General features: G+C 42.4%; 1 protein-coding gene across 9 annotated transcripts; it reads left to right on the plus strand.

The window, feature by feature from the left end:
* OSGIN1 (oxidative stress induced growth inhibitor 1) lies at positions 1–25257 on the plus strand. 9 transcript variants are annotated; one of them, XM_067551780.1, is made up of 7 exons: positions 1–66; positions 2704–2819; positions 17391–17493; positions 20658–20794; positions 21115–21306; positions 21646–21737; positions 22505–25257. In XM_067551780.1, exons 3-7 carry the CDS (start codon positions 17427–17429, stop codon positions 23517–23519), a joined length of 1503 nt encoding a protein of 500 aa, XP_067407881.1. In that variant the 5' UTR covers positions 1–66; positions 2704–2819; positions 17391–17426; the 3' UTR covers positions 23520–25257. The 9 variants fall into 9 exon arrangements, 4 of the variants coding, with proteins under 4 accessions (XP_067407881.1, XP_067407887.1, XP_067407895.1 ...); XM_067551786.1 differs by having other exon boundaries at positions 1–33; XM_067551794.1 differs by lacking the exons at positions 1–66; positions 2704–2819 and adding an exon at positions 11405–11496.

Below are 25257 nucleotides of genomic sequence, written 5' to 3' on the forward strand. Positions count from 1 at the left end.
GGGGGGAAGAAAGAAAGAGGAAGCTGTCTGAAGGTTTGTGTCAACTGGAGGAGAAGCTTCCCTCAGGTTAGGAGATGGGGCTTCTCTGCAGTCAGAGGAGCAGGGAAGGAGATAAACCCTTGGCCCCAGCTGGCAGGAGGGTGCCCCACCAAGGTACCTCTGTGGGGAGATGGGGTAACCGGTGACTCCCTGGCCCACTACGAGAGGTGAAGCGTGAGACCCACTAGAGTGAAGCTGGCTGTCTGCCAGCCACACTATCTATAAAAATCCACTAAGTAACTCATGCAAGATGCCACTGCATCCCGCAGTATGCCTGATGGGGGTTTCCAACAATTGTTAGCTGATTGCTAATAAGCACATTGTATCTCTGTGTATCATAGCTACCGGCACTGTCTGGGGGCCAACTATGTGATCTCAGGGGTATCTGAACTCTCCTCTAGCTTTTCCAGGACAAAGTTGTCTCCTGGATGAAAGAAAAATGAAATTGTGAGAAGGGGAGCAAAATGATTATATTATTCAAGCACAAAGAGTGTCTCTTTAAGAGTATTGCATCAGGTATTAAACTTGACATGAATGGGGAATGGCTAAAGTATGGGGAAAATAAAAATAAAGCAGAAAACAACACAAAATTTTGGAAAGAAACTTAACCATAATGATTTGTTTAATTTATGGGCTGTTTTCTATTACTATATTATGATTTTGTATTGCAGTGGTGCTTTGAGGACCCAACCAAGGCTAAAGGTTTATTGTGCTAGGTGCTGTGTACAGTCCCACTCTTTCTGAGATTATCCCTATCCCAAAGAGCTTACTATCTATAGTTATTTCTCAATGATCTATTTGCAGCTTTGAAATTTGACAACAGCAAGTACAAAAATTGATCTCCTTTGGAAGTAAATTTGGAATGATATTAATTTTTTGTATCTTTAAAAAAAAAAAAAGCATTTGTTTGGAAATTGATAATTTTTATGCTACTGGATCTATTGTTGTGTAAGAATCCACAACTTTGCCTGCTTGTTCATGCAAACTCAAAATACCAAGCTTGTCAAATTTCACAGTGACTATTTTGCACACCCCTAAACAATAAAATGAATTAAGAATTCATTTCAGATCTACAAACTGCATTTTAAAAACGGACTGCAGCCCAGATTTTCAACATCTGTGTAAATTGAATAGATCTGTTTTATCTCACCCTCCTCATTCCAAAAATTTCTTGTTATGGATGGTTCTCTTTTACTATAATATAGATGGTAGTGATTTTAAAAAATAACTAATGTATGTATGTGCCTTGCTGCAAAGACTCTGTCCTGGCAAACAAACTGTTAATGGCAACACAAGTTAAGGTTGTGCAGGTAGAGACCATAAAATCAGCTGCCCCAGACAGGATGAGAGAGACTGCCTGTGAGAAAGCGATCCTGAAAATCTTATGGCTTTGAGTTAGGGTTACAAAACCCTGATCTGAAGAGTATGTTTGTGTTACTATTTGATGTATAATCTCTTGGTCGTAGGAAAAAAAAGATAAGATCCTCTCTGGAAAAGGTGGGATCTGACTGGTTCACCCTGTGGTTTTGTGCTGAGCTGTTTCAATGCACGTTACATTTCTCCACTTAAGGCTAGCCTGACAGTCCAGGTTACAGCACAAGGCACTCCAGTGCCAGGGGAAGTGGAATCTGAGTCAAAGATAACCTGAATATTTGGCTTTCCTAGCTCTGGAAGTCCATTCCCTGCTAATACAGGTGTAAGTCCCATTCAGATTGATGGGAGTTTTGTGCACCCTTCAGCAGGAAAATAGGTTGTGTAGAATTTAACAGAAGTTAGAGCTTGCAAGGGAAAGGAAAAGGTGCAAGTTGGGAACATAAGAAATACCAGACTGAATCAGAACTGTGGTCCATCTCATCTACAACCCTGTCTCTGAGAGTGGCCAGTACCATCTGCTTCAGAGGAAGATGCAAGAAACCCTGCAGTAGGATGTTGGGGGATAGCTGCAAAGCAAAGTCTTCTCCTCATTCCATTAGTTAGAGATTGGAGTATGCCCTGAAGCAGGTGGGTTTATGCCCCTTTCAGAAAACCTGGTTTTTTTAAAAAACGTTGACTTTATTATTATGGATATTCTTGTTAGTCATATAAATGTCCTAATCCTGTTACGGTCTTGATCCCAATGATTTCCTGTGGCAATGAATTCCACAGGCTAGCTGGGTAAAAATATTTCCTTTGGTCAGTGTTGAATTAGCTGCCATTCATTTGATCTGAAAATCTCTTTGCTCTTGTATTCTGAGGAATGGTGAACAGCAATGCTTCATCTATAACTCCCTTGGTTCCGCATAATGATGAAAGGTGCACGTATCAACTGTATCAGTCACTTCAGTGAATAAACCAGCATGTTTCGCTACCTTGGGCATACTTCTTTCCAAGTAGGCGGCGCTGAGTGAGAGTTGTCATGTGATGCTGCTGATTTTCATTTAATAATCATGGTCACATGCCATCATAAACCCAGAGAAATGAAGATGATTAAACACTGGGGACATGACTGTGAAAACCACAGGCCATGTTTTCAAATGATCATGCGACCCTGAATTCTGGCAAATATTTATGGATATCTGATATGATCCGAGAGAAGTTCCTTTTTGGCCTCATTCCTAGTTCAGTCTCTTCCTAGCCATAATCTACAGCTACTTTGTATGAAATGAACATGTATTTTTTCCCCAGCAACATCAAGATTGAGGCAATAGGAAAGACCGGAGCATGGTGCCTGACAACGGAACCTAACAACGCATGCTGCAGTTCAGAAAGAGTGACTCTGTGCACGCGCAGTTCTTCAGGAGGTGAGCAGGAGTGGCACATGTGGCACTTGCCTCCAGTGCACTGGAGTTGCTTCAGACCAAATGCAGAAGGCTCCCTGCTGATTCTTTCTCTTTAATGAGGAAAATATTTATATTTTCTGGTAAGCACAAAAGAAGCAGTGAAAGAGGAGGACACAGCCTAGCTGGGAGAACTTGGCAGCATAATTTCAGCTCTTTGTGCCCAAGTTTACCCATTTGTAATGGGACTGTAATACTTGACTAACTCACGGGGCATTGTAGAGCCTTAGCTCAAAGGGACCCCTGCTTACTTATCTCTGAGGCCAAATGAATTCATGTCCATAAAGTGCATTTTGGTCATATGATGGGGTGGCATTATAGATTGAAAAGGTAAGTACTCAGAGTTTTCCCTACAGTGGGGATTTCAGCCACTGGTATAGCTGCATTGATGCGAGTCCCCAGTGCTTGTAACTGGGATAAATGACAGGGTGCAAACTGCAGTTTATTTTGGCTGTGCTCGTTTACTGCGCTGGAGCAGTTACAGTGATGGCTGTAACTGGGAACATCTCCAGGGTAGACAAGGCCTGTGTTTTGTAATGATTTTAGGGGCAAGAGAGAAGCATTACAAATAGCCTAAATTTCTCTCTTTGATACATGAATGGCTGGGGAACAAGAGGAAAGGGTCAAAGGAAAAACAGAGACTCAGGGATTCTGTCGGAAACAACCACTCTGCCACAACAACCACAAATGAGTGACTTAACTGAGGTGGTCTATCAATCACAGGGGGACCTGAATAGTACTTAATACATTAAAGATGCTTTGAGGTGGTTGATAAGAAAGGAGGCTGCCTAATAAGAATGGCCTCTTGTTATGTGTTTCATTGTATGTGGCTGAAGGACAGAACCCCAAGTAAAGTGGATGTTATCGCTGAGTCCAGGCAAGGTAATATTAATTTTGCACATGTGGTAGTGGTCTAAGCAACAGAAGTAGCCATAGATGTGAGATGTTGGAAAGATAAGAACATTGTAGAATGAGAGAGAATTCTGGTATAATGGCTGCTCTGTAGAGCTGGCTGGAAATTTTCCATCAGTTTTTTAAAAATAGCCTCTTTTCTCTGTCACTTTTTTTCAGAAAAATTTTAGTTCATTTAAAATTTTCCAATATTTTGGCAACAAACTGAAAAATGTTTAGTTTTCTGGAAATATTTTTCCCAGTTTAAGATTTTGTTCTTGAGATGCCAGGATATTTCTGGCAACATTTTAAAAAAGAAAACCAACAATTATTATTATTTTTTTTAAAAGCGAGGAAAATACCTAGTGATTTCTGACCATTAGGATCTGATGGGGACACCTACCTAGAAAAACGGTGAATGAGGAAGAGTCACTGCATTCACTAGAGCTGTGCTGGCACCATTAGGATTTTTCATGTAAAGGTTAATGGAAAAGTCATTGATGTTTTGATCAGTGTAAAATAAACTTGTCCATGCCAAAGGAGGTTGCAGAGTAACATCTGCTTTCTGTGACACTTGTCAGGGATTGGAGCATATCACATGTAGGGAAGAATCTTAATACAGTGTATAGAGCAATGGATGGGGAGGTTGTAGGCCCAGAAGCTATTCCTGTCTCTGCCACTGTCCTATGCTGTGACCTTGGGAAAGTCACTCTATCCCCTTGTTCCTCCGTTTCCTCAGGTGTAAAATTGGGAAAACAGTACTTGACTTTCTTGGTAAAATGCTAAAAGATCTACAGTTGATAAGGGCTATGTAAGGCCTATTATAAAGCAGGTGCTGCTCAAAACTGCTCTTGGGGGCAGGAGGGGGTTGGGAAAATCTGGAAAACAGTGACTTTGAAAAGGATTTAGGGGTCGTGGAGGACAAGAACCTCTATATGAGCTCCCAGTGCAGTGGTGTGACAAAAGCTGGAAGCTATTGACCACAAAATAAAGATGAAAATGTGATTAAACCCCATATGCTCCAACTCCTTAAAAAGAAAGCTGGGTGAGGTGGTTGATTTGTCATTTAACACCAGCGTCAATACTGTTTCTCCCTCCAACCCCTTGTCCCTTTTTGTTTTTATTTTAGAGACAAACAATAATGTGGAAAACTTTATGATCATGACAGCAACAGAACCATCTCTGAACAGTGAAACTTTTAGATGTATCCACTACAACATCTAGTTTAATAGGGAGCCCTCCCAGATGAAGCCAGAGCAAGGAATTCCCACCTGCTGGGAACAACTAGCTACAGGGTGGATCTCGGGTGATAAGATGGGTTTAGGGATTTCTTTTAAAATTATTTTTAAAAGCTTTTATTTTTTCTTTCCCTTTTCAAGCCATCAAACACTAAAGTTTTAAACACTTTAATGATATATCTGAGGGGAAGGGTGGTGTGTCTGTGCATGATAGATGGGTGGGATAATCCTTTGTGACTCCCTCTTAGAACCAATTGCCTAAGGCACTGTGAAAAGAAACATGTACAGTGGCTACATAAGGCCTTGGCTCGGAGCTGGAAACAAGAGCTCATGGAGTCTCAAAACAAAAGCATAATTCTTCCCTCAGAGGCACTCATGCAACTGCATAGACATGTAAGGGGTTGCACGGTTGTACTTTAAGGCAGAATTGGATCCTGTGCTTGCAAAATTCTCTTCGGCTTCTGTTACTGTAAAATCCGTATGACTTTACCAGAGCTCTCATACCTCAGTGATTCAGCACAATGACTCATAGCCCTGAGGTCGAGTTACGGTCAGAAGTAATGAGGCTACAGTCCTGAGGGTCACTGGATGCCTCCAGGGAGTAGATGGTGAGATGGAATCTTTCACCTGTCCAGCTCATGTTAGTGGTGGCAAATATTGGTCCTGTTTGGCTTATGTGAAATGAGATGGATGTTGTTGTCTCTGTGCTCTGTGCTGCACTATGTACAAAAAGAGAGACTCCCTGGCCCTGAAGACCTTCCATTCTTGAAGACTGATACATAAAAAATGGGACCCAGTAGGGTCTCCTGAGGTATGGATACATTTTCCAGAGAAGAAGCAAATGTGTAGGAAGGTGTTGAATAAAGGGAGTTGGGCTAGGCAAAATTGGGAGAGGAAAAGCATTTTCTAAGATTTAGTGGTCTTCCAGGCCATAATAGCCAGGTGTCATGTCACAGAAGCTATGACAGTGGGCATTTCATTTGGGCTATTGTTGATGATCTCAGCACAGATACCACAGACTGATGGCAACTCAAGTACTCTCTCATCTTTAGTGATGATATATCCAGATCAGGGTTGAGCCACATAGGCATGGCATTGTGGGGGAGCTTGTCCAGATGTTGCCCGTGTTATACTTGTGGTGCAGATAGGGGACATCTCTGGGCCATATGTGGTACTGCAAATCACAATGAAATTCACTGAGTGTTTCCAAAGTCATCAGTGTCAGTCTGCTTGCTATCATTCATTAAAAGGATGCAAGCCTTTGCTTTTTAAGTTGCTAAAGTCCATTTTCATAAGCATAAATTAGTCTGTGTTATATGTGAAGCAGAGGGGATAGAATCTTAGAGGTCATCTAGTCCAACCCCCTGCTCAAAGCAGGACCAACCCCAACTAAATCATCCCACCCAGGGCTTTGTCAAGCCAGGCTTTAAAACCTCTAAGGATGGAGATTCCACCACCTCCCTAGGTAACCCAATCCAGTGCTTCACCACCCTCCTAGTGAACATTTTTTTTCTAATATCTAGCCTAGCCCTCCCCCACTGCAACTTGAGACCATTGCTCCTAGTTCTGTCATCTGCTACCACTGAGAACAACCTAGCTCCATCCTCCCTGAAACATCCTTTCAGCTAGTTGAAGGCTGCTATCAAATCCCCCCTCGTTCTTTTCTTCTGCAGACTTAACAAGCCTAGTTCCCTCAGCCTCTCCTCATAAGTCTTGTGCTCCAGCCCCCTAATCATTTTTGTTGCCCTCCGCTGGACTCTCTCCAATTTGTCCACATCCTTGCTGTATGGGTAGGCCCAAAACTGGACACAGTACTCTAAATGTGGCCTCACCAATGCTAAATGGAGGGGAATAATCACTCCTCTCGATCTGCTGGCAATGCTCCTACTAATGAAGCCCAATATGTCATTAGCCTGCTTGGCAATAAGGGCACACTGACTCATATCCAACTTCTTGTTCACTGTAACCCCTAGGTTCTTTTCTGCAGAACTGCTGTTTAGCCAGTTGGTCCCCAGTCTGTAGCTGTGCATGGGATTCTTCCGTCCTAAGTGGAAGACTCTGCACTTGTCCTTGTTGAACTTCATCAGATTTCTTTTGGCCCAATCCTCCAATTTGTCTAGGTCACTCTGTATCCTATCCCTACCCTCCAGCATATCTACCACTCCCCACAGCTTAGTGACATCTGCAAACTTGCTGAGGGTGTAATCCACTCCATTCTCCAGATCATTAATGAAGATGTAGAACAGGACCGGCCCCAGGACCAACCCCAGGGGCACTCTGCTTGTTACTGACTGTCAACTAGACACTGAGCCATTGATCACTACCTGTTGAGCCTGATGATCTAGCCAGCTTTCTATCCACTTTATAGTCCGTTCCTCCAACCCATACTTGTTTAACTTGCTGGCAAGAATACTTTGGGAGACCGTATCAAAGGCTTTGCTAATGTCAAGATATATCACATCCGTCACTTTCCCCACATCCACAGAGCCAGTTCTCTCATCATAGAAGGCAGTCAGGTTGGTCAGGCATGACTTGCCCTTGGTGAATCCATGCTGACTGTTCCTGATCACCTTCCTCTCTTCCAAGTACCTCAAATGGATTTCTTTGGGATAACCAAAGCTTAGCATTATGTACAGAATGGAGCAGGTATAGGCTCAAGCTGCTTAAGTTGGTCTTTCAGCACTTCATACTGAACAATAGTCTCAGCTGACTGCTTCCCAGGAGTTGTTGAGAGACACGGCAGCATCAATAAGGAAATTTCCCTCTCCCAGTAAAACAAGCAGTCTTTTTATATTTATTTTTTATTGGAGTAAGATGAAACACTGAACAGTAAAAGCACTGTCTTTGCCTATGGAATAGATCACGCTGTGAATGTTTCAGTAATTACATAAATTGCAGGAACATGAAGTACTAATGTGTGAAACAGGGCCCCGTGCCAGGAGAGTCTGGCACTAAGTGAAGGTTCACCTATACCTAGGCCAGAGGCCTAGGTGAAGGCTATAAAGATGCATATAAAAGTAAAGATTCTGTAATCGTTCTAGACATGGAACATCCATGGGTTTTCACTGAGAGCTCTGTGCATGGACTTGTACCTTGAGAAAGTATATAATTACCCTACTGTGCCAGTTCTCAGGAATAAACTGCTCTGAGTGACCAAAGAAAGAAAATGTGAAACTGGCAGTAAACGCACTGGGGCTAGCTGCATCACCTTCTAAGAGGAGTGGGGAAGGCAAAAGGAACAACAGCCGGAACAAAGTCTGTTCCTCTTTTGTCAGGCCCAGTCTTGTCAGGCGATATTAGTTCCATCGCAACACTTCCTTGTGCACTTTGGAGAAGTTTTGCTTAGTCACTGACACGCTATGCAAAGCATGTTTGTATAGAGCTTTCCGGCTGCATTTAACTTTATGCTCTGTATGGATGCCAGTAAGGTAAGAGTTAACCCTTAATGTGCCAAAAAGCGTTGCTCAAGTTCACAAACAGCTTGTTCTTTGGGAAACACAATCTATCTACAGAACTAGGGCTTTAGTGTTGGATTCGAGTGAGCCTCTCTGTTAGATCATGTACTGTTCTGGAATTATTCTGGATTAACTGAGGATGGCATTATTCTTACCTTCTGATGTCTGTCTGGGCCTCAACTTTACTGTTAATTCATTTTTTTAATACTGAATTTTTTTATTTTTTAATAGCAAAATTTTGAAAAAGTTTAAGGGGGGGGAAAGGCCCCTGCAATTCAGCACCCGCTTAATCACTGGACCTTCCCTTTTGGTTGCAGAAATCTGCTTCCGTCGGCCGTGCTGCACAGAGGCAATCTAATTCTTCAGGTGCTATTAAAATTGCATGCAATATGCCTTGCAACAGTGTAAAGGGAGGTAATAAAGGCCCGCTTGTACATACTGCCTACAAACTAATAGTTTGTAAAAGGTTAAGCTTTGTGCAGGAAAGAGTCTGAAGCTGACCAAAAAAAGACTCAAATGTGCAGTGCTGGAGTAATTGTTTGTGCCAATTCTTAGCACAAAGTAAACTGAAGCTACTGAGTTAGAGAAACCACCTCAAAAAGCTGTTACTAGAGAATATGCCAAGTCACGCTGATGTTCTACACAAGCCTTATGTGTAAAGTTTTCCTCTGGGCCCTATTAATCTGACTCACATTCCTTACAAGATTGTCAACAATGACAAAAAATGAACTGGTGATCATAAGTGTACTTGTGGGTCAAAGGCTGCTTGGCCAACTGCAGATTATGCAATTGCTTCCTCTTCTGGAACATACCAGCCGAGTGAGAGACAGATTAGACCCACACTGAGATCTGTGTTCAGTTCCACCCTCCCATTTCCCATGCATGGGAGGCTCACAAAAGAGGAACAAATCAGAACAAAACTGGATTGGAGTCAGTGAAGTGTTTATATTAGGAGAGTGATGATAAACACAAGCCAAAAAATAAGCTATTTTCAATGGTCCTGCAGTGCAGGCAAATAAACTGAAAGTGCCACTTTGCTATTGTAATATTAAGTCATTTTCCAGGGCAGGGTCATTTTGTCTGCAAAAATAAAATAAGGGTTATATCTGGGAAAGAAATCCTGGATTTATTTACAGGGCATCACATGAAAGAAATCTAATTTTCCCTAAATGTAGTACAAATTGTGTATCCTCATTTCTCACACAGATGATGATCCAAGCAAACTTAGTTTTGCAGAAGTGGACATGTATGATATTTCCAAATTTGTTGCTTACTCAGATGGGCACACAGTCCTGTGATGTCCTTGTGTCTCTTTCTACCAATAGCAAGTATTGTCCGGAGGCTCTTCTTCAATGTTAAAAAGAGACAGATTCTTATGGGCCCATGTTGGGGGGCAGCAGGGTACAGTGTCTCCCAGGAATGAGAGTCCAGGACAGTGTTGCTCAGTGGTGAGAGTCTATAACTGGTGGTAGGACAGCCGGCGTCCTGCCTGCTCCACTGGAGTCCAGCCCAGGGTCCTGTGGCTGGCCAGTTGGATATGCACTCTGTGGGGCGATGCCACCGAGCCTGCTTCCTGGGTCACTTCCTATCACATTCTTAGTCCCTTCCAAAATCACAACAAGGGTTGGCTTATGACCTCATGGTGGGGGTTCTCCTTCTCTAGACTAGACCAGGAGGTGTGGAACTTCTGCAGCCTTTCTGCAGAAGCTACCAGCACAGAGCTGCTCCCTTGCTCTGTCCACCCTGCCTGAGCTGGCCTGCTCTGTTTTGAGGTCTGCCTCCATTGTGAGCAAACTGAGCATGCCCAGCAGATGCGGCTGGATGGGACCTTCTGGGCCCAGACCTGCGTGTTAACCCTCGATTCTCAAGTGTGGGGTTTATATACCTCATCACAGCCCTGTCCTGCAAGTTGCTGAGTGCTCCTAGTTCCCATTGATTTCAACAGGAACTAAGGGCATATAGTACCTTGAAAAGTTGAGAACTAACTGTATATACAAAGGCTAGTTTTTTAAAGGAGTGTGGTGCAGCTAATGTTAGCTTTGCTGCATATAATCAGTTAGCATCTTTTTTTTCTATTTAAAAGGGGTGAAATTTAGTAATGTAAAATTAACCAGAAAGGATGGGAAATTGGAAGGAACAAAGGGAGTAAGGATTTTACACGGATTAAACTAATCCTTATGCATTTTATTCATATAAATCAGTGCAGCAGCAAATCAATGGTCATCTATGAGTCACAGTAGTCACTGCACAGCAAATTGTGGCAGTTTGGCCCTTCATAGCAATAGCAGGAAGAGGGTACGCCATCTTTTGTTAAAGGAAAATTACTGTTAGCAGTATGTGGTCCATGACACACAGTTGAGTAGTTCTGATTCTCCCCATCAGAGGGCAGTGGTGTATATGTACTATGCACTAGTCAGCTTCTTACAATAAGGTGCGGTTGAAGTTCAAAATATCAACCAGAAGGAGAGAATGTTGCAAATGTCTCCCTCCTCTGTGATCTGCTCTAATTACAATACTGCTCACTCTCCATAGTCCTAAAAGATCCTTCAGTTTTAATGAAAGCACGCTGTGCTGTCCTGCCACCCTTAATAATTACAATAATTATTGCTGTGGCAGTTGTGTTTTAAATAAGAATAAAATGCCAAACACCACCACAATACAATACACATTAATTTACACGAGTCTTAAGCTAAAAATTAAATCTATTCAGTGTTGGATTCTTATCGTATGGGCACATCAGAAGCATGGCTCCTTTAAGGCTGTTCCTTTCACCATATTTATTTCCTTCATGCTGTCAATTTAACAACACTGTTACTCTGCATTCTCATTCATTAAACTGCGTAAGCTAGTGTTGCTGACTCATGCTTATGAGTGATTTTCCTAATCCCTCCCACTAGGCTTCAACCCCACCTCCTTTAACTAAGAACTGGCTGCCTACTGTATTTAACAGCTGTCTGGGAGCAATACACAGTCAAGACTTGTGGTGTGTTCGGCTTCTTTAGAAACACAGGCATTGGCACAAAGACTTTTTCCTTCTCATCAGCTTCATTTTCTGAGGTAAGAGGACTGTGGATGAGTAAAGAAAACTTTATTAGCCAGGCATAAAGTAGCATATCGCATATAGCATATCTGAAAGCATGCACCAGGGCATGCTTTTAGAAAGCAAGGATCAGCTTAATGTACCACAAAACTGGATTGTTCCTCAGTCATGTCTGTGGGATGCTTTATGTTGGAATCACAAGAATAAGAATAATAAGATGGGTGAGGTAATATCTTCTGTTGGACCTGCTTCTGCTAGTGGGGGAGAGAAGCTTTTGAGCATACACAGAGCAGAAACATAAGCAGAAAGAGTCTATCAAATCTTTAGAAGGCTGCACCAGAGTTTAAACTGCACTCAACTGCTGGAGTTTCAGTATTTTTTTAAAAAAACGAATGAAGTCAAATGACATTACAAAGAGGTGCCTTTGAAATTAATGGAGAGAAAAAGAAATCAACAGTTGATGGAAACTGCTGTGTTTGTGACAAGTTTGTATGGCTCCTGTTACACCTGAATATCACAGAAACACGTACAGTCTGCTGCATCATTTATATACGAGCTGCATTGTCTTTCTTAAAATCTCTCCATGTGTTATACTGACCTAGTTTTATGGTCCTTACTTAATCAAAATTCTTACTGATGACTTTGGGACCTGTGCTTGCATAAGGACAACGGAACTTGGCTCTCGCTACTAAAGTTACTCCCGTTCCAGTGTATTGCTAAAACATCACTGGTTTCTCTCTCCCTTCTTTGGATTTTTAATTAATTTCAGTTGTGCAGCCTGGAGCACTCTAGGGATCACATTGGCTTGCTTTATGTGAGTGATGACTTTAAATATAACGGGAGTACATGCGTAAGGTGAGAAGGATTTGGCCCTAGATGGATAAGTTAGGCACTTCTCCTGGCCAGAACAGTTATATAACATTACCTAAGCAATGAGTCACATTGATGGCAATGAAGGGACGATTCTGGAGCACAGTAATAAGAGAACAGAAACCACTTCCAAACTGAGGCAGGAGGGCTTGCAAGGGAAGGAACATTTAAGGTGGAATCCTAAATCAGAAGCCAGTACTATGAGCTGCATCACTGAGCTGGCTTTGAGTTTGAGTTTGAATACTGAGCGCTCTGTTTTACATAAAGGAAGGTGAAAAGGAAAACAATCTAGTTTCTCTTGTTAGATCAGCTTCTTCCCCCATTGCACTTCCATAGCAAATTCAGTATAAACCTTGGGAAAACTCCCACACACCTTATGCACTTGAGCAACACCTTTGAAGATGAGTCGGATTTAACCTCCTATATGGACGCCAATGGGGGGGAATGAGGCCTTCCAGGCTTGAAGGTGGTCCATAGATTTTTGTCTTTGGTTCTAATGGCAGAAAATAATTTTTTCCCCCTTTGTCTTCAGCTGTTTCTATTCTATATTTAAAGTATTGAGCTTAGTCCTGCTTTCCATCTATGCAAATGAACGTAACATATTTGGAAATGTGTAAACCGGGGCAGAACTTGGCCCATAAGTGTTAAGTTGCTTCGGATAAAACAAGTTATTACTATAAACCACCCAGTTGACAGATCTAAAGCAGGGAGGGAATAAATACTTCTTTAATCAGTAGAGCTGTGCTAGGATAACTGTTAACAACCCTGATGGAAAATAAGTTTGCATCCTACTGTACACAAAAAGGAAATGGTATCCAGAGGTATCAGCCACCAAACTTTAGCTAGATGCACAGTGATGAAATTGGCAAGTATGAAATTGCCATAAAATGCACAGCGATGAAATTGGAAGGTAGCATAGCAGAACAGCTAAAGGCCAAGGCAACCTGCTACCGAGGGAGGTAGAACTACACAGCTGGTTCTAGTCCAATTTGCCCTATCTGTGTCACCTAAAAGACACACTGCAGAAGCAACTGCAGCACCAGCATATTACCCTATGCTCTGCTGCCATTGGCTGGTTCACAGTCCGTTGCCCATCTGCAGAGAGCATGCAGCCATTTTATGAGCAGTGTTTCTGCAGACTGTTAGAGAAGAAATACACATTGCTGTCTCCTAGGGACTTTGTATTCCTCCCTCCCTCCCACACACGCACGTGCACACACACACATCCTGCCCTGCTTAATCTAAACAGTATCTCTTTAGTCTGAAGGTGCATGGTTTGCTCTGCTAGGAAACATAACACGAACATGTGTGTTGTGTGAAACAGCCATGGAGTGGGAGTTACTGCCACTATTCAGGCAAGCACTAACCATGTAAATCGCAGTATAATTGATGCTGCCTGAGAGAGTATCAATGGCAGCTCTAGAGTGGCAGTTCTAGCTCCCTGGTGTCACACAGCCGCTCCAGCTGCTTAGACCTGAACTCCTGCAGTTGCACCTGGGGAGGCGGGAGAGAGATGGCTGCATAACAGGGAGTAGGCATGTGTCTGTTTCTGATTAGGTTTGGCATGTGGTTGGAACTCCTTATCCTTCAGCAGCAGGTAACAGTAGTTGTGAGTAGGAGGGTAACGTGTCTACATATAATGCAATGCTTTTCGTCAAGGCTAAATTTTGAGACGTAGCCTAAAAGCCACATAGACAGATGTGAAAAGGAAGAACTAAGGTAAGATCCCAAGAGAAGACTCAACTTAGAGGCAGAATGGGAGGAAAGATGCATCCAGTTAGATAGAAAGTCTCCATCGTTTAGATTCCAGGGGAAGTTATTGTTAATCTAGTTTAGAAATTCACCGGGCCACAGTCTGCGTGTTGGTGTTGCCTCTGGTCGTGCCAGGATCCAAGCAGTACCAGTGGTCTTGCAAAAGTTAAAGTTATTACAGTGTTTTTCTATGACAGTGCCCTATTTTTAGACCGTTTATAACCTGCATACAAAAACAAGCCCTGAGCTGATAAAAGTCTGAGGACTTTAAACTTGTTATATTCCTTGATTACTATAGTGAGAGCCCCTTGATTTTTGCAAATGTGAAATAACCCAAAATAAAATAAAAACCTAAGTATAAAAAAAAATAAAACTGAAAACTCACCTTGCAGCGGCTACTGTGGTTTCTGTTGTGCTGTAGTGGGCCTGTCTTCCCACGCTGGGCTTTGCAACCTGGCGGAGGGGTGGGTGGAGGAGTTGCAGAGGAAGTTGCCCCACATTCATGCTGGAGCAATGACTCCTGCGGTTTCTGTCCTATGCGGCTGGGCCCAGCTCCTTGCACTGCTCAAAGCACTGCTCAAAGCACTGCCTTGCTGCTCCTCTATCATGACAGGGGGCTGGCCAGGCCAAAACCTGAGCAACACTGCGATCATCCCGTGTGCAGGATGCAATACCCAGAGCGGGAAGCTGGGCCCAGCCCCACAGGACAAGAACTGCAGGAGCCACCAGTTTGTGGACACTGGACAATCCCTGCCCCCCTGCAGGGGCTGCCACCTCTCTGGGGGCAGGACTCAATACTCCCCCACCCCCAGCAAAAACAAAATAGAAAGAAATTCCAAAAAAACCCCAACACAATTATAAAAAATACAGAAGAATTTCACAGGGCTCAAACTGTAGGTTCACTATTAGGTGCTTCTTCAAGTTTAATACTTACACACATTTAGTAGGCACTGATCAAAGTATCCCCATATGCTACTTAATGTCACAATAAATCTAGTTTCTTTTACCCACAGACTAATAACAGTTAAAGGCCAATAGATGTCACTGGAGTTTTGATGCAGAAATATAGATAACTATGTGCTTATTCCTAATGAGCAAGTAAGCATAGATTCTTTGGCATCACTTGTTTCTTGGTGATGGAATGCTGACAAAAGAAACAGTTCAAAGCAAAGGGTAGCCTTTGATTCCTTCTAGAAGATCCATGATGCTTTTGTTCACTCAGATGGATGATGTTACAGGCTAACGTTGCACGTTTGTCTATTTTTCCCTTGCAAGAAAATGTTTGCTATTTTGTGAGCACTATTCACCAGGGTAACCGTCTTCAAAAAGTTAGTGAAATGTTTACTTTTTGCCTTTACCAGTCCTAAAGCTGTCTTGCTTAATGCCGTTGGTCTATCCACCGATTGCATTTAAAAACCAGTTTTAGATGCCCAGAAATAAAGTACTAATTTTCCTTCATCTTTCATGCAACGTGGCTGAAATTCACTTCTATGCAGATGGCCACCATAAAGTCCATGCACCATTTAAATGGTACACTGGGCTTGCACTGCCTCTCTGCACAGGGGTGAATTTTACCCTTTTGGAATAGCTACCATCTTCTGTCCCAGAGTTGGCTACATTTCAGAGACAAGTTATTCCAATACAGTATATGTGAGAATTAGTAACATGAACTGGGATCCTGCCAGAGGAAAGGCAGTAGGTAAAAGACTAATATTACAATTCATTTTTGGTAAAGGGATACATTGTATAGTACAGGAGTACCAGCTTCTCTATGGTTAAATTAAAAAAAAACCTGGTCACTCGATTTTTTTTTTTAACTTCAAGGTAAAATTGTGGATTGCGTGGCTTCTTGTTCAATCTGCCAGGAATTAGTAGATTTCTGTATTAAGTGGTGATTCAGACTTCAGCTTAAATGAACTGTTGCACAAGTTAGATGACATTTTGGGAAAGAGTTATGTCAGACACTATAACATGCCAAGCTTGTTTGGGAATGTACAGCACGCTTGCCCAAGATCTTTCTGTGCCAAATGAAGAGAAGAGAATGCCTTGCTGAGCCAAGTCATTGTATTCACTGGATTCTGATAGGTTTTCACAAGTATGAAGGTATTAATTTAATATTGCATTTTCTGGAGGCTAGTTGAAAATTGCTGTTGAGAATGTTTGTCTAGTCCTAGTAACCATAGTGAATTTGTAATCCTTTCTGGTCTCAGGGGATTAGCAGCACTGAAAGTGCAGATGACTAATACAAATTCATTCAAACAACTTTAGAATTATTTATTTAAGGTGGGAAAGTCACTGCAGCCTTGAGATAGCAGTGAGTTAGGCACAGTTAACTTGCTCTTGATGTACATGCCTGGTCACTTGCTGCTCAATTAAAATTGACTACAGTGACAGGGCAGATAAGGATTTATCAACCAGTTTCCTGTTCTCCTACTCAGTCACTAGGAGATTGGAACTTTACAGATAGATTTGTTATTCATCACCAGATGGCTTAACAAACTCTGGTTCAGAACTGTATATGTACATGGGATCTCAGTGCTGTTAAGGAACTATGTCAGATTAACAGCTGGACATAAATAGTTTCTACTCCATGAATCTGTGACAGTAACACATGTCATTGTAAGAAGACAAGGAGTATTGCTTTTAGAAGAGCTTGTTAATGAAGGCACCCAGTGGGTTAGTGCTTTAACAGTTCAAATTACTCAGAAATCTTTAGCAATGTGGTGGGACATTTTTGAAAATGATGCCAAGAGCTTTCAGGCCTTCAAGCAGAAGTTTAGACTCAGATGCACACGCCAATGCTCAATGAATGTGCAAATATCTCTAAAAATACAAATGTCAAAAGCATCTCATTGAAGAAATATTTTGTGTTAGCACAACAGCTTGGGAAATTATTAAATGGCTCTTGAAGTCACTGTTCAATAATTTTGCCCATGGTATATAGGAGAAGGGAAGGCTTCACTGGTGCAGCTTTGCTACAACCCACCTGCAACATTCCCTGCTATTAGAGTCCTTGGCCTGTCTTGAACAGAGGCTGGCAATTGTGTTATGGGGACCAAAAATGTCCATGAGGACTAAGACAAGGTCATCTTTTGTTTATGGTATAATTAGGATTTGACCTTAGGTTTCCATTACAAAGGTTACACCTGTACGTTAGGGAGCTGAAATTTAACTCCTGTGTATGTAAAATGAGTGATAATATTTAGATCAGCTGCTACTGAGGGCTATGAAGAAGAGAATGTTATCTGAAAAAGCATAGTTAATGATTGCCTTTTTTTTGTCATTATAGGTAGATTTCGGGTCCTGAATCTTTTCAGATGTGAAGATGTATCCAGTGTTAAACGAACTCCCAAATAAGAGTGATTCCAAACCACTTCCCATTGTTGTTATAGGTAAATATTATTTTGGCAATGTAATCAGTGTTCTCCAGTGATGTCTTACTAAGACTACTATATCTGACATCCTCATGCAGTGTTCCAAAAGTTGTAATTAAATCTAGAAATGTCCTGGGAATTCTCTACCCTCAGCTTTCGCTAGAGTCAAGAAAGCATAATTTGACTTAAGAAAATAAGAATATAAAAAGCTATAATTTATGGCTATTTTAAAACAGAATTGGCTGACTTTAATGACATTCAGTTGAGCCTATTTTGCCTCATGGGTGTTTTGGAGGGATTTGAAATTATTTTATTGAGTCTTCCACCTGGCAAGGCATTAACTAGCTTTTAATTTTGTGAAGTTAGTGTTTTTTCAGTGTATGCGTTTAGGGCCTGATCCAAAGCTACTGAAGTCTCTGAGACTCTTTCCATGAACTCCAATGGATCAAGGTATTAAGTAGTTAATTTTTTAAACAGCTGCTTGTAGGAGTGTAAAAGTTGGGCTCCCCTTTATAGTTTTAGAAAGCCAATTAGTTTGATGATTGGTTAGTGAATCAGGAACAGGAGATTCTTGTTTTCAAATGCCATCTTAAAGTTAGCTAGTCATGCTCACTCACTTTATCAGATATATCACTGATGATGTCAGGTGTGACGGATCAGAGGCTACTCTGGCATAAAGGAGTCATTCCCTTTTCACTTAAGGTGCCTTGCTGAATTAAGACTTGAGCCCCATTGACTTTCTTGGCAGTCAATGTGCTTAAATGCTTTGCTAGCGCTGGGCTTGTTTGGTGCCCACCATCTAAACCAGGGTGAAATTCACCCCTGTGGAGTGAGCTGGTCCGAGGGTTGTGCACCACAGAAGTCTTACTTAATCCTTGTTGTTAGTAGTTTTGTGATGTGGACACTTGTCCCATTGGGCTGAATCCTGAGGGACATTTCTAGACAGACAATTGGGAAGCTTGTTTTCCTTGGAATGGGATTGATAACTTCTCAGTACTACCTTTTAAAAGGGTCCAGTTCCAAAGCCAGTTTAATTTAAAGGCCACCTTGAATGTTGCCAGGGCAGAGATCCCCTCTGCACAGGAGAAGAGAGGCTCTGATTTTCTGAACAGCTCCCACGTAGCATTGCCAGTTGGAAATTGCTGGAGGCTACTTCAGGGGTTGGCTATACTGGTTCTGTGACAGCTGAGAGCTTCCTCAAGCCAGGGCAATCAGCTGGTCAGATCAGTTGCTTTCTGGAACCCAAAGACAGGAGTGTCTGGCCTACTACGTGGGATTTAAATATTCATATTTATAAGTGCAGCTTTGTCCATAAGTCAGCCTCATATAACCAGGTGTTTAGATCTGCTTAGGGACTCTGACGTAACCCCAGCAACAAAAGAGCGAGTTAAGGATGACTTATATCCTGGTTCTATCTCAAGTTAATTATTGGGTTTTTATTTCCATGATTGTTTGCATTTGGCTTTTTCCTTAATCTAAGAGAAAGCAGTGTTAGAAAAAGAACTGAGAAGTGACCTTTGCTCCTAGTAGTTCATTGCTCCCAGCCCAGGGATTATGTCAGTAGTGCTATGAGACTGCATGCAGAATGTTACAGGCTGCTGTGTCACCCTGACTGTTCTTCCAACATTGTATTATGTAATCGTGGTTAGTCACGTACTAAAGAGAAACAAAACTTTGAGCTTTAAAGTCTGACAGCTAGTTATATAGACACTGTAAAATATTAAACATGCTGGAAAACAGCCAGGTGAAAATTTTCCACGCTCTGCTCCACTGTACACTGACACAGAGTATGTGTATTAGCTTGTGAAGCCAGTTGTTGGGTGGTCGGTAGGAAAATTTTAGTCATCCAGCTCTTTGTTCAGAGTGTCGTATTTTAAGGGAGGATGATGTTGGGGGAGAGAGCTCTTTGCCCAACCTCCAGCAGCTCACTGCCTGGCTCCAGTGAATTAGAAGGAGAGAAAACAAGAAACAAAGGCAGGAGAGAACTAAACCTTTAGGGCTGAATGGAGACCTAGTGTAATCAGTAGCAACTCCACATATGAGTGCTGGCATGTGTACCCACCACCTGCTGCACATATCTTCCAGGTTACCATGTCACATAGTGGTAACTGGGATGAGTCTAGGTCTGAATTCCTTGGCCCTACCAGGTAGTCTCCAGAAAATACCCTAAAGTGAGCAATAAAAATCCTACGTCTCTTCATAATAACCTACTGGCTTCGGAACGACTGTAGATAGTGGCATTGAGCAATAGGCACCCAGGACTTGATCCTGCCTTCTGTTGCATGGCATCATCCCTTCACATCTCGGGAATTAGCTATCCAGCATGAATGCCCGTATGATTTTGCCTCAAGATTATGAAGTGTGAGGCAAGTTGCATTTAGGCAGGAGAGAAGGAAGCCTTGAGTCTTCTGGGGTCTGAGCCCAACCCCCTGTCCCATCCACACACACAGAACTCTGACCCAGGTCAGGCAAGCACTCAGGACATGGGTACTAGGACTCTGGTAGGGGGGTGGGTCAGAACCTGAGTCCTGCTGTGGTTTGGGTCCAAGCCTGTCATTTTGCATTGTGGCTGAGTCAGAAGGTGTGTATAGTGCAGCACTGACACCTTAACACAGCTGTGAGATCTGGGTCCAGCAATTCTAAACCCAAGTTTACAATGCAGTGTAGGTGCTCAAACACAGGCTTGGAAACACAGAGGCCACAAGTGTGGGTCCCACAGACTTGGGCATAGTATGCAGTATAGACGTACTCTCAAAGTCCAAGAACAGGTTTAATTCCTAAACAGGAGCATCATCCTTTCAAAAATTCAGCTCTCTTCTGAGCCTGCTGTTTTGCCAGTGTTTGACAAAGCACTAGCATATTAGAATGTTAGTAGTGTTAAGAGGTCCCCACTGGGACAAGGGTTCCAGGATGTTAGGCTCCGTATGTAGACCTTGTAAGACACAGCTCCTGCCCTAGCCAGTTTACAATACAAATAGATATGACAGACAAAAAGGGAAACAGGAGTGAAGTGATTTGTCCAAGGCCATGCAGCAGGGCTGTAGTTGATTCGAGACTAGAACCCAGTTCTCCTGAGTCGCAGACCATCCCACTGGACCATACTGCATATCTGATGAGATGCTTTACAAACAGTTATTGTTCCAACACAGTGATGCCATGTTATTTTAATTGTGTTTGTTTAGGGAATGGCCCTTCAGGAATTTGTCTTTCCTACCTGCTGTCTGGTTATGTCCCTTACATCAAAAGAGGCTCCGTTCATCCTCATCCTATTCTACAGGGGAAACTAGAGGAAACACCCGAGGTCTCCATTGTAGACCAGGTTTGTGTCAAATGAATTTGTTCTTTAACAGGAAGAAGCAGATCAGGAAGCAGCGTCATCATCGTGCCCAAAGCATGCTGGCAACAGAAGCGTTAAGCAAATGTTAATTTGTTTCCCAAATCAGCCCTGGACATAGGGCAGCACCAGGGCTGTGCACTGCTCAAAACCTCCAAATGGGGCTTGCGTGGCATGTAGGCCTTCTTCTGACTAAGTGAAGTTCACCTCTGTGGAACTCCTAAGGATGTTACATTACTGCTGCATTTGGAAGTGGTGTGGTGTGTTACGTGATGCAGGCTCTACATGTCTGCTCTGTCTTTTAGGATCTGGAGTACCTGTCTGAAGGTTTGGAGGGACGATCCCAGAGCCCCGTGGCTCTTCTTTTTGATACTCTGCTGCGTCCAGATACAGACTTCGGTGGAACTGCAGAATCTGTCCTTACCTGGGGGCACGAGACCAACAGAGCCATTCCCCATCTGGTCCTTGGCAGAAACCCTCCTGGAGGTGCTTGGCATGTATGTAGACATAAATGCTTAAGTTTATGAAATGTGTATTACAGGATAGTTAGTGTCATGATTAAAGATGTAAAGGGCTGAACAAGTTAATGAGCCAGACAAGTGGCATCCAGCAGGGCTCTGCTTTCAAACCAGCTCACTTTTTGGTGTGTGTAAAGAGATTTGCCCTCCCAGCCCATTACTGCCATTTGTTCCATCCAAACATCTAGATCAGCTAAGGTCCCTTGCCTATATTAACATCTGATTTACTGGAACATAACGGAACAGCATTCCTGTTCCATTAGTGCTTAATTCCTTTCATTTTCAGTTGCTTAACTCATTTGTGGTTTCTTCTTTCAGTTTATTGAGGGATCTATGATCACTCTGAGCCAAGGGGAATGGATGGGGCTTCCAGACCTTCAGTTCATAGACTGGATGAGGAAAAGGAGAAGGTGAGGAGAGTGATGTGAGATTACTTATTTCCAAATAGCCAAAAGGATTTTTGGGATATCTGGTATGAAGTCCAGCTGACTACCTATGGCCAGTTTCAATGAGTGGAAGAAATCCCCAAGAAAAACCTATTTGGTGCTCAGTGGTGGGTGGCGTAAATTCAAAGTAACTCCATGGACTGTAGAGCAGTTCATTCTGAAGGTATGCTGGGATAACAGAGCAGAATGTGGTCAGCAGATATATTTAAAAATCTGAATTAATATGTGTGGAAACCATTAATTTTTGGATCGTGTAGCCCATTGATGTATTTGTATTGTTCTCTGTTGACAAGTTTTCTAATCAGAGAGAAAGTGGGAGAGAATGTACAGTGTAATCATTCAGATGTTCGATTACAAATATTTGGGCCACTTTTGCTGTTGTTAGGTCTATAGCAGTTACATTCTAAGCCTGGAAAAGCTCATAATTAAAAATAAAATGGAAGTGATAGAGAGAGGTGGGAAGGAGTAAATATGTTGCTAAAGTTTTTGTTGGATTTTCATATTTCAACATTGCCTCTTCCAATTATTCCCGATAGTCAGTGAGCCTGACTGTTCTGATGTTTATTAGGAGTAATTCCACTGAAATCAATTGAATTGCACTAGTGTAAAACTAGCAAGAAGAAAATGTGGTCCAGTTTCTCCATTACTGCCAGGGAAGATAGCCCTTCAATGCATGCAACAAAGTATCTGACTTTTACTGTTCAACTATCATTTATAATATCCTATTATAGGAGCCTCAGGAATAACAGAGCCACTGCAGAAGACATTGCTCAATATTACCAACATTATGTGGCAAAGAAAGGGCTGCAGAAAAATTTTAGCTGTGGGACTGTTGTGACATCTGTGAGGAAAGTGAGCCCAGATGCAAACTCCAGCTATGCACTGCAGGATCCTAAGATCAGGGACTCCGTCTGGGATTTCCCTAAGAAAGAGAAGGAAGGTGACCAGACTGCTAGTGGAAATCTCTTCCAGGTGGATGGATTCATCAAAAACATCGATGGTGGTCAGAAACCCTTCTCCATCTATGCCAAGAATGTGGTTTTAGCCACTGGAACATATGACAGTCCAACCAAGCTTGGGGTTAACGGAGAGGACCTTCCTTTTGTCCATCACAAGCTCTCTGCCCTTGAAGAAGCAGTGAGGAACAAGAGGATTGGCATGACATCAGATCCAATCTTGATTGTAGGTGCCGGCCTGACAGCAGCTGATGCAATTCTCTTTGCTCACCATTGCAACATCCCAGTGATCCATGCCTTTCGCAGACGGGTCGACGATCCAGGCCTCATCTTCAATCAGCTCCCCAAAATGATGTATCCAGAGTACCACAAAGTCCACCAGATGATGAAAGAACAGTCAGTTGCTTGTCCCGGGCCATATGAATATTACATCAGCCTTCCTGAACATCATGTTCTTTCCTTCAGAAAGAATAAGAAGTGTGTCTTTCAGGATAAGAGCGGGCACAAGAAAGTCTTTAACATTTCCATGGCTTTTGTTCTCATTGGCTCAAACCCCAACCTTTCCTTCCTGCCAAATAATGGCATTGACTTGGCAATTGACATTGAGCAGCCAGTCAACTCCAAGAGGAACCCCATCAATGTCGACCCATTCACCTATGAATGTGTTCAGGAGAAAGGGCTTTATGCTGTGGGGCCATTAGCTGGGGACAATTTTGTGCGTTTTGTACAGGGAGGGGCCCTGGCTGTTGCCAGCTCTTTGTTAAAGAAAGCAAACAAAAACCCACCTTAACGAACAAATTGCCCTAAGCCAAAAGTGTTCGAATAGGTGAGTCCTATTCTCTTTGAGAAGTCAGACACTTGACATGTACACTTTCCCCTGCGGTGCTCTCCAGGACTGTGCAGAGAGTCACTAAACTCTCAGTGGGTTCACTTGGGAAGGATAAGACAGCAAGTCTTGGTTTGGGATTGCAATGTTGCCAACGTTTTTACCTTGTTAAAAGGTTGAATTTAACTGCAACCCAGGGAAGCGGCCCCATCCCTGCAGAGCTTTGAGCGAAGGGAAAGGGGGGCTTGCATCCTATGATTGGGAGAGTGGGGGCAAAGTAGCAATCACTTCGCTATGTAACTATCTTGCAGGTGGTTGAAAAGAGTTCTCATCTTTTAACTATTTTCTTGGTAGCCATATTGGCAAGCCCTGTGTTTTAGTCTTTGACTCTTCTCTGACCTGTTACTGGATAAATACTGGTAATACTACACAACACAGTAAGTTGCTGCTGTTGCATGTGCTTATGTGGCACAGCTGTATGTTGTTCTTGCTATGCAAAAGTCCATTGGAAGCTGTGCTGCAAGTGTCCTCTGCATCTAAACCAGAATTCTGCAAATTAAAAATTGTCACGAAAGCATAGTCTAAAGGGGCTGCTGTAAGAGTTGTTTTCTCTTGCAAGGGGCACCACTAACATGTTCTATATGTCGCATTTTTGGATGCAGTACACTTGGGTATCTGTCTTAAGACTCCTTTTCAAATAACAGTAGAAACTTACTCAAGTTGAGCACGCAAGCTTTAAAGGGCTAGAAGGCAAAATGACCAATAGTGCAACAGTGTTGTACTCTGAGACCTTGTTAGGGAAACCAAAACCAATGTATAAAGAGGAATTTATCACTGGTTTGTGAGACCTGATCAGTACTCTGCCCACGTACGATACTTAGAATTCATCCTGCTGAATGGAATTGAATGTTTTACCTTGGTAAGCTTTACTTTACATATTGCAAGACGGATTCCCAAAATAGCATAATAGTTAAAAAAATCTCTCTCTATAAATCAGAAATGACATTCCACAAATTATGCTCTTGAAAGAGGAGAATTGCATAATTGCTTCTAGTTATTAAATTGCTTTATTCTGTTTACTTTTTAATTTGAATTTCTCATTATGTAGAAGAGATCCCAGATTAATACTGGAAAAAATTGTTCACTGTAGATTTCTGGATGATTATAGAACAAGATGTACCTGCATTTGAACAATGGTCCTGATCCTGCAAGGCCCCTGTATGTGGACTTCAATGGGAGTTCTACATGCAGAAAGATTATAGGGTCAGGACTGATTGTTTTCTCCACATAAGGTCTGACTCTGCTCTGCTTAGTTGGGCAAAATTTCCATTGACACAGCAAGATGTGCAGAACAAGACCTAAAGCAGCCATTTGACTGTACGTGCAAGTTGATGTGCACAGTCCTTGCACATTGCTGCTCACCTGGAATAGTCTGCAGCTTCACTAAGTGCACACAGTACCAGCCAGTGTCTCAGAAAAGTCACACACACACACAGAGAAAGTGTTAGTTTGTGACGGACTGGTCCTGGAAGTTTTTTAGCAAGGAAAGTATGAGGAATACATATATCTGGCCCTTTGTTTTGCTGCTCTCTTAGCAGTGTTGTGCAGCACTCTGGAAACTAACTATTATTTTTGTATTTTCTAAGTTTGCTGTATTAATTTTGTATATGGATTATGTATGAATAAAGTAATTTCAAACTTA

This window comes from Emydura macquarii, unplaced genomic scaffold, assembly GCF_026122565.2.
Source record: "Emydura macquarii macquarii isolate MOO-44397 ecotype Brisbane River unplaced genomic scaffold, CSIRO-AGI_Emac_v2 contig_295, whole genome shotgun sequence".
Classification (NCBI taxonomy): domain Eukaryota; kingdom Metazoa; phylum Chordata; order Testudines; family Chelidae; genus Emydura; species Emydura macquarii.

What these genes read in the sequence shown, in the direction of transcription:
- OSGIN1 (XM_067551773.1), top strand. Translation starts at nt 20,456, where the DNA reads ATGACAGACAAAAAGGGAAACAGGAGTGAAGTGATTTGTCCAAGGCCA. An exon ending in AGGTCTCCATTGTAGACCAG is followed by an intron (nt 20,795 to 21,114) that starts GTTTGTGTCAAA and finishes TCTGTCTTTTAG; the next exon opens with GATCTGGAGTACCTGTCTGA. An exon ending in TGGATGAGGAAAAGGAGAAG is followed by an intron (nt 21,738 to 22,504) that starts GTGAGGAGAGTG and finishes ATCCTATTATAG; the next exon opens with GAGCCTCAGGAATAACAGAG.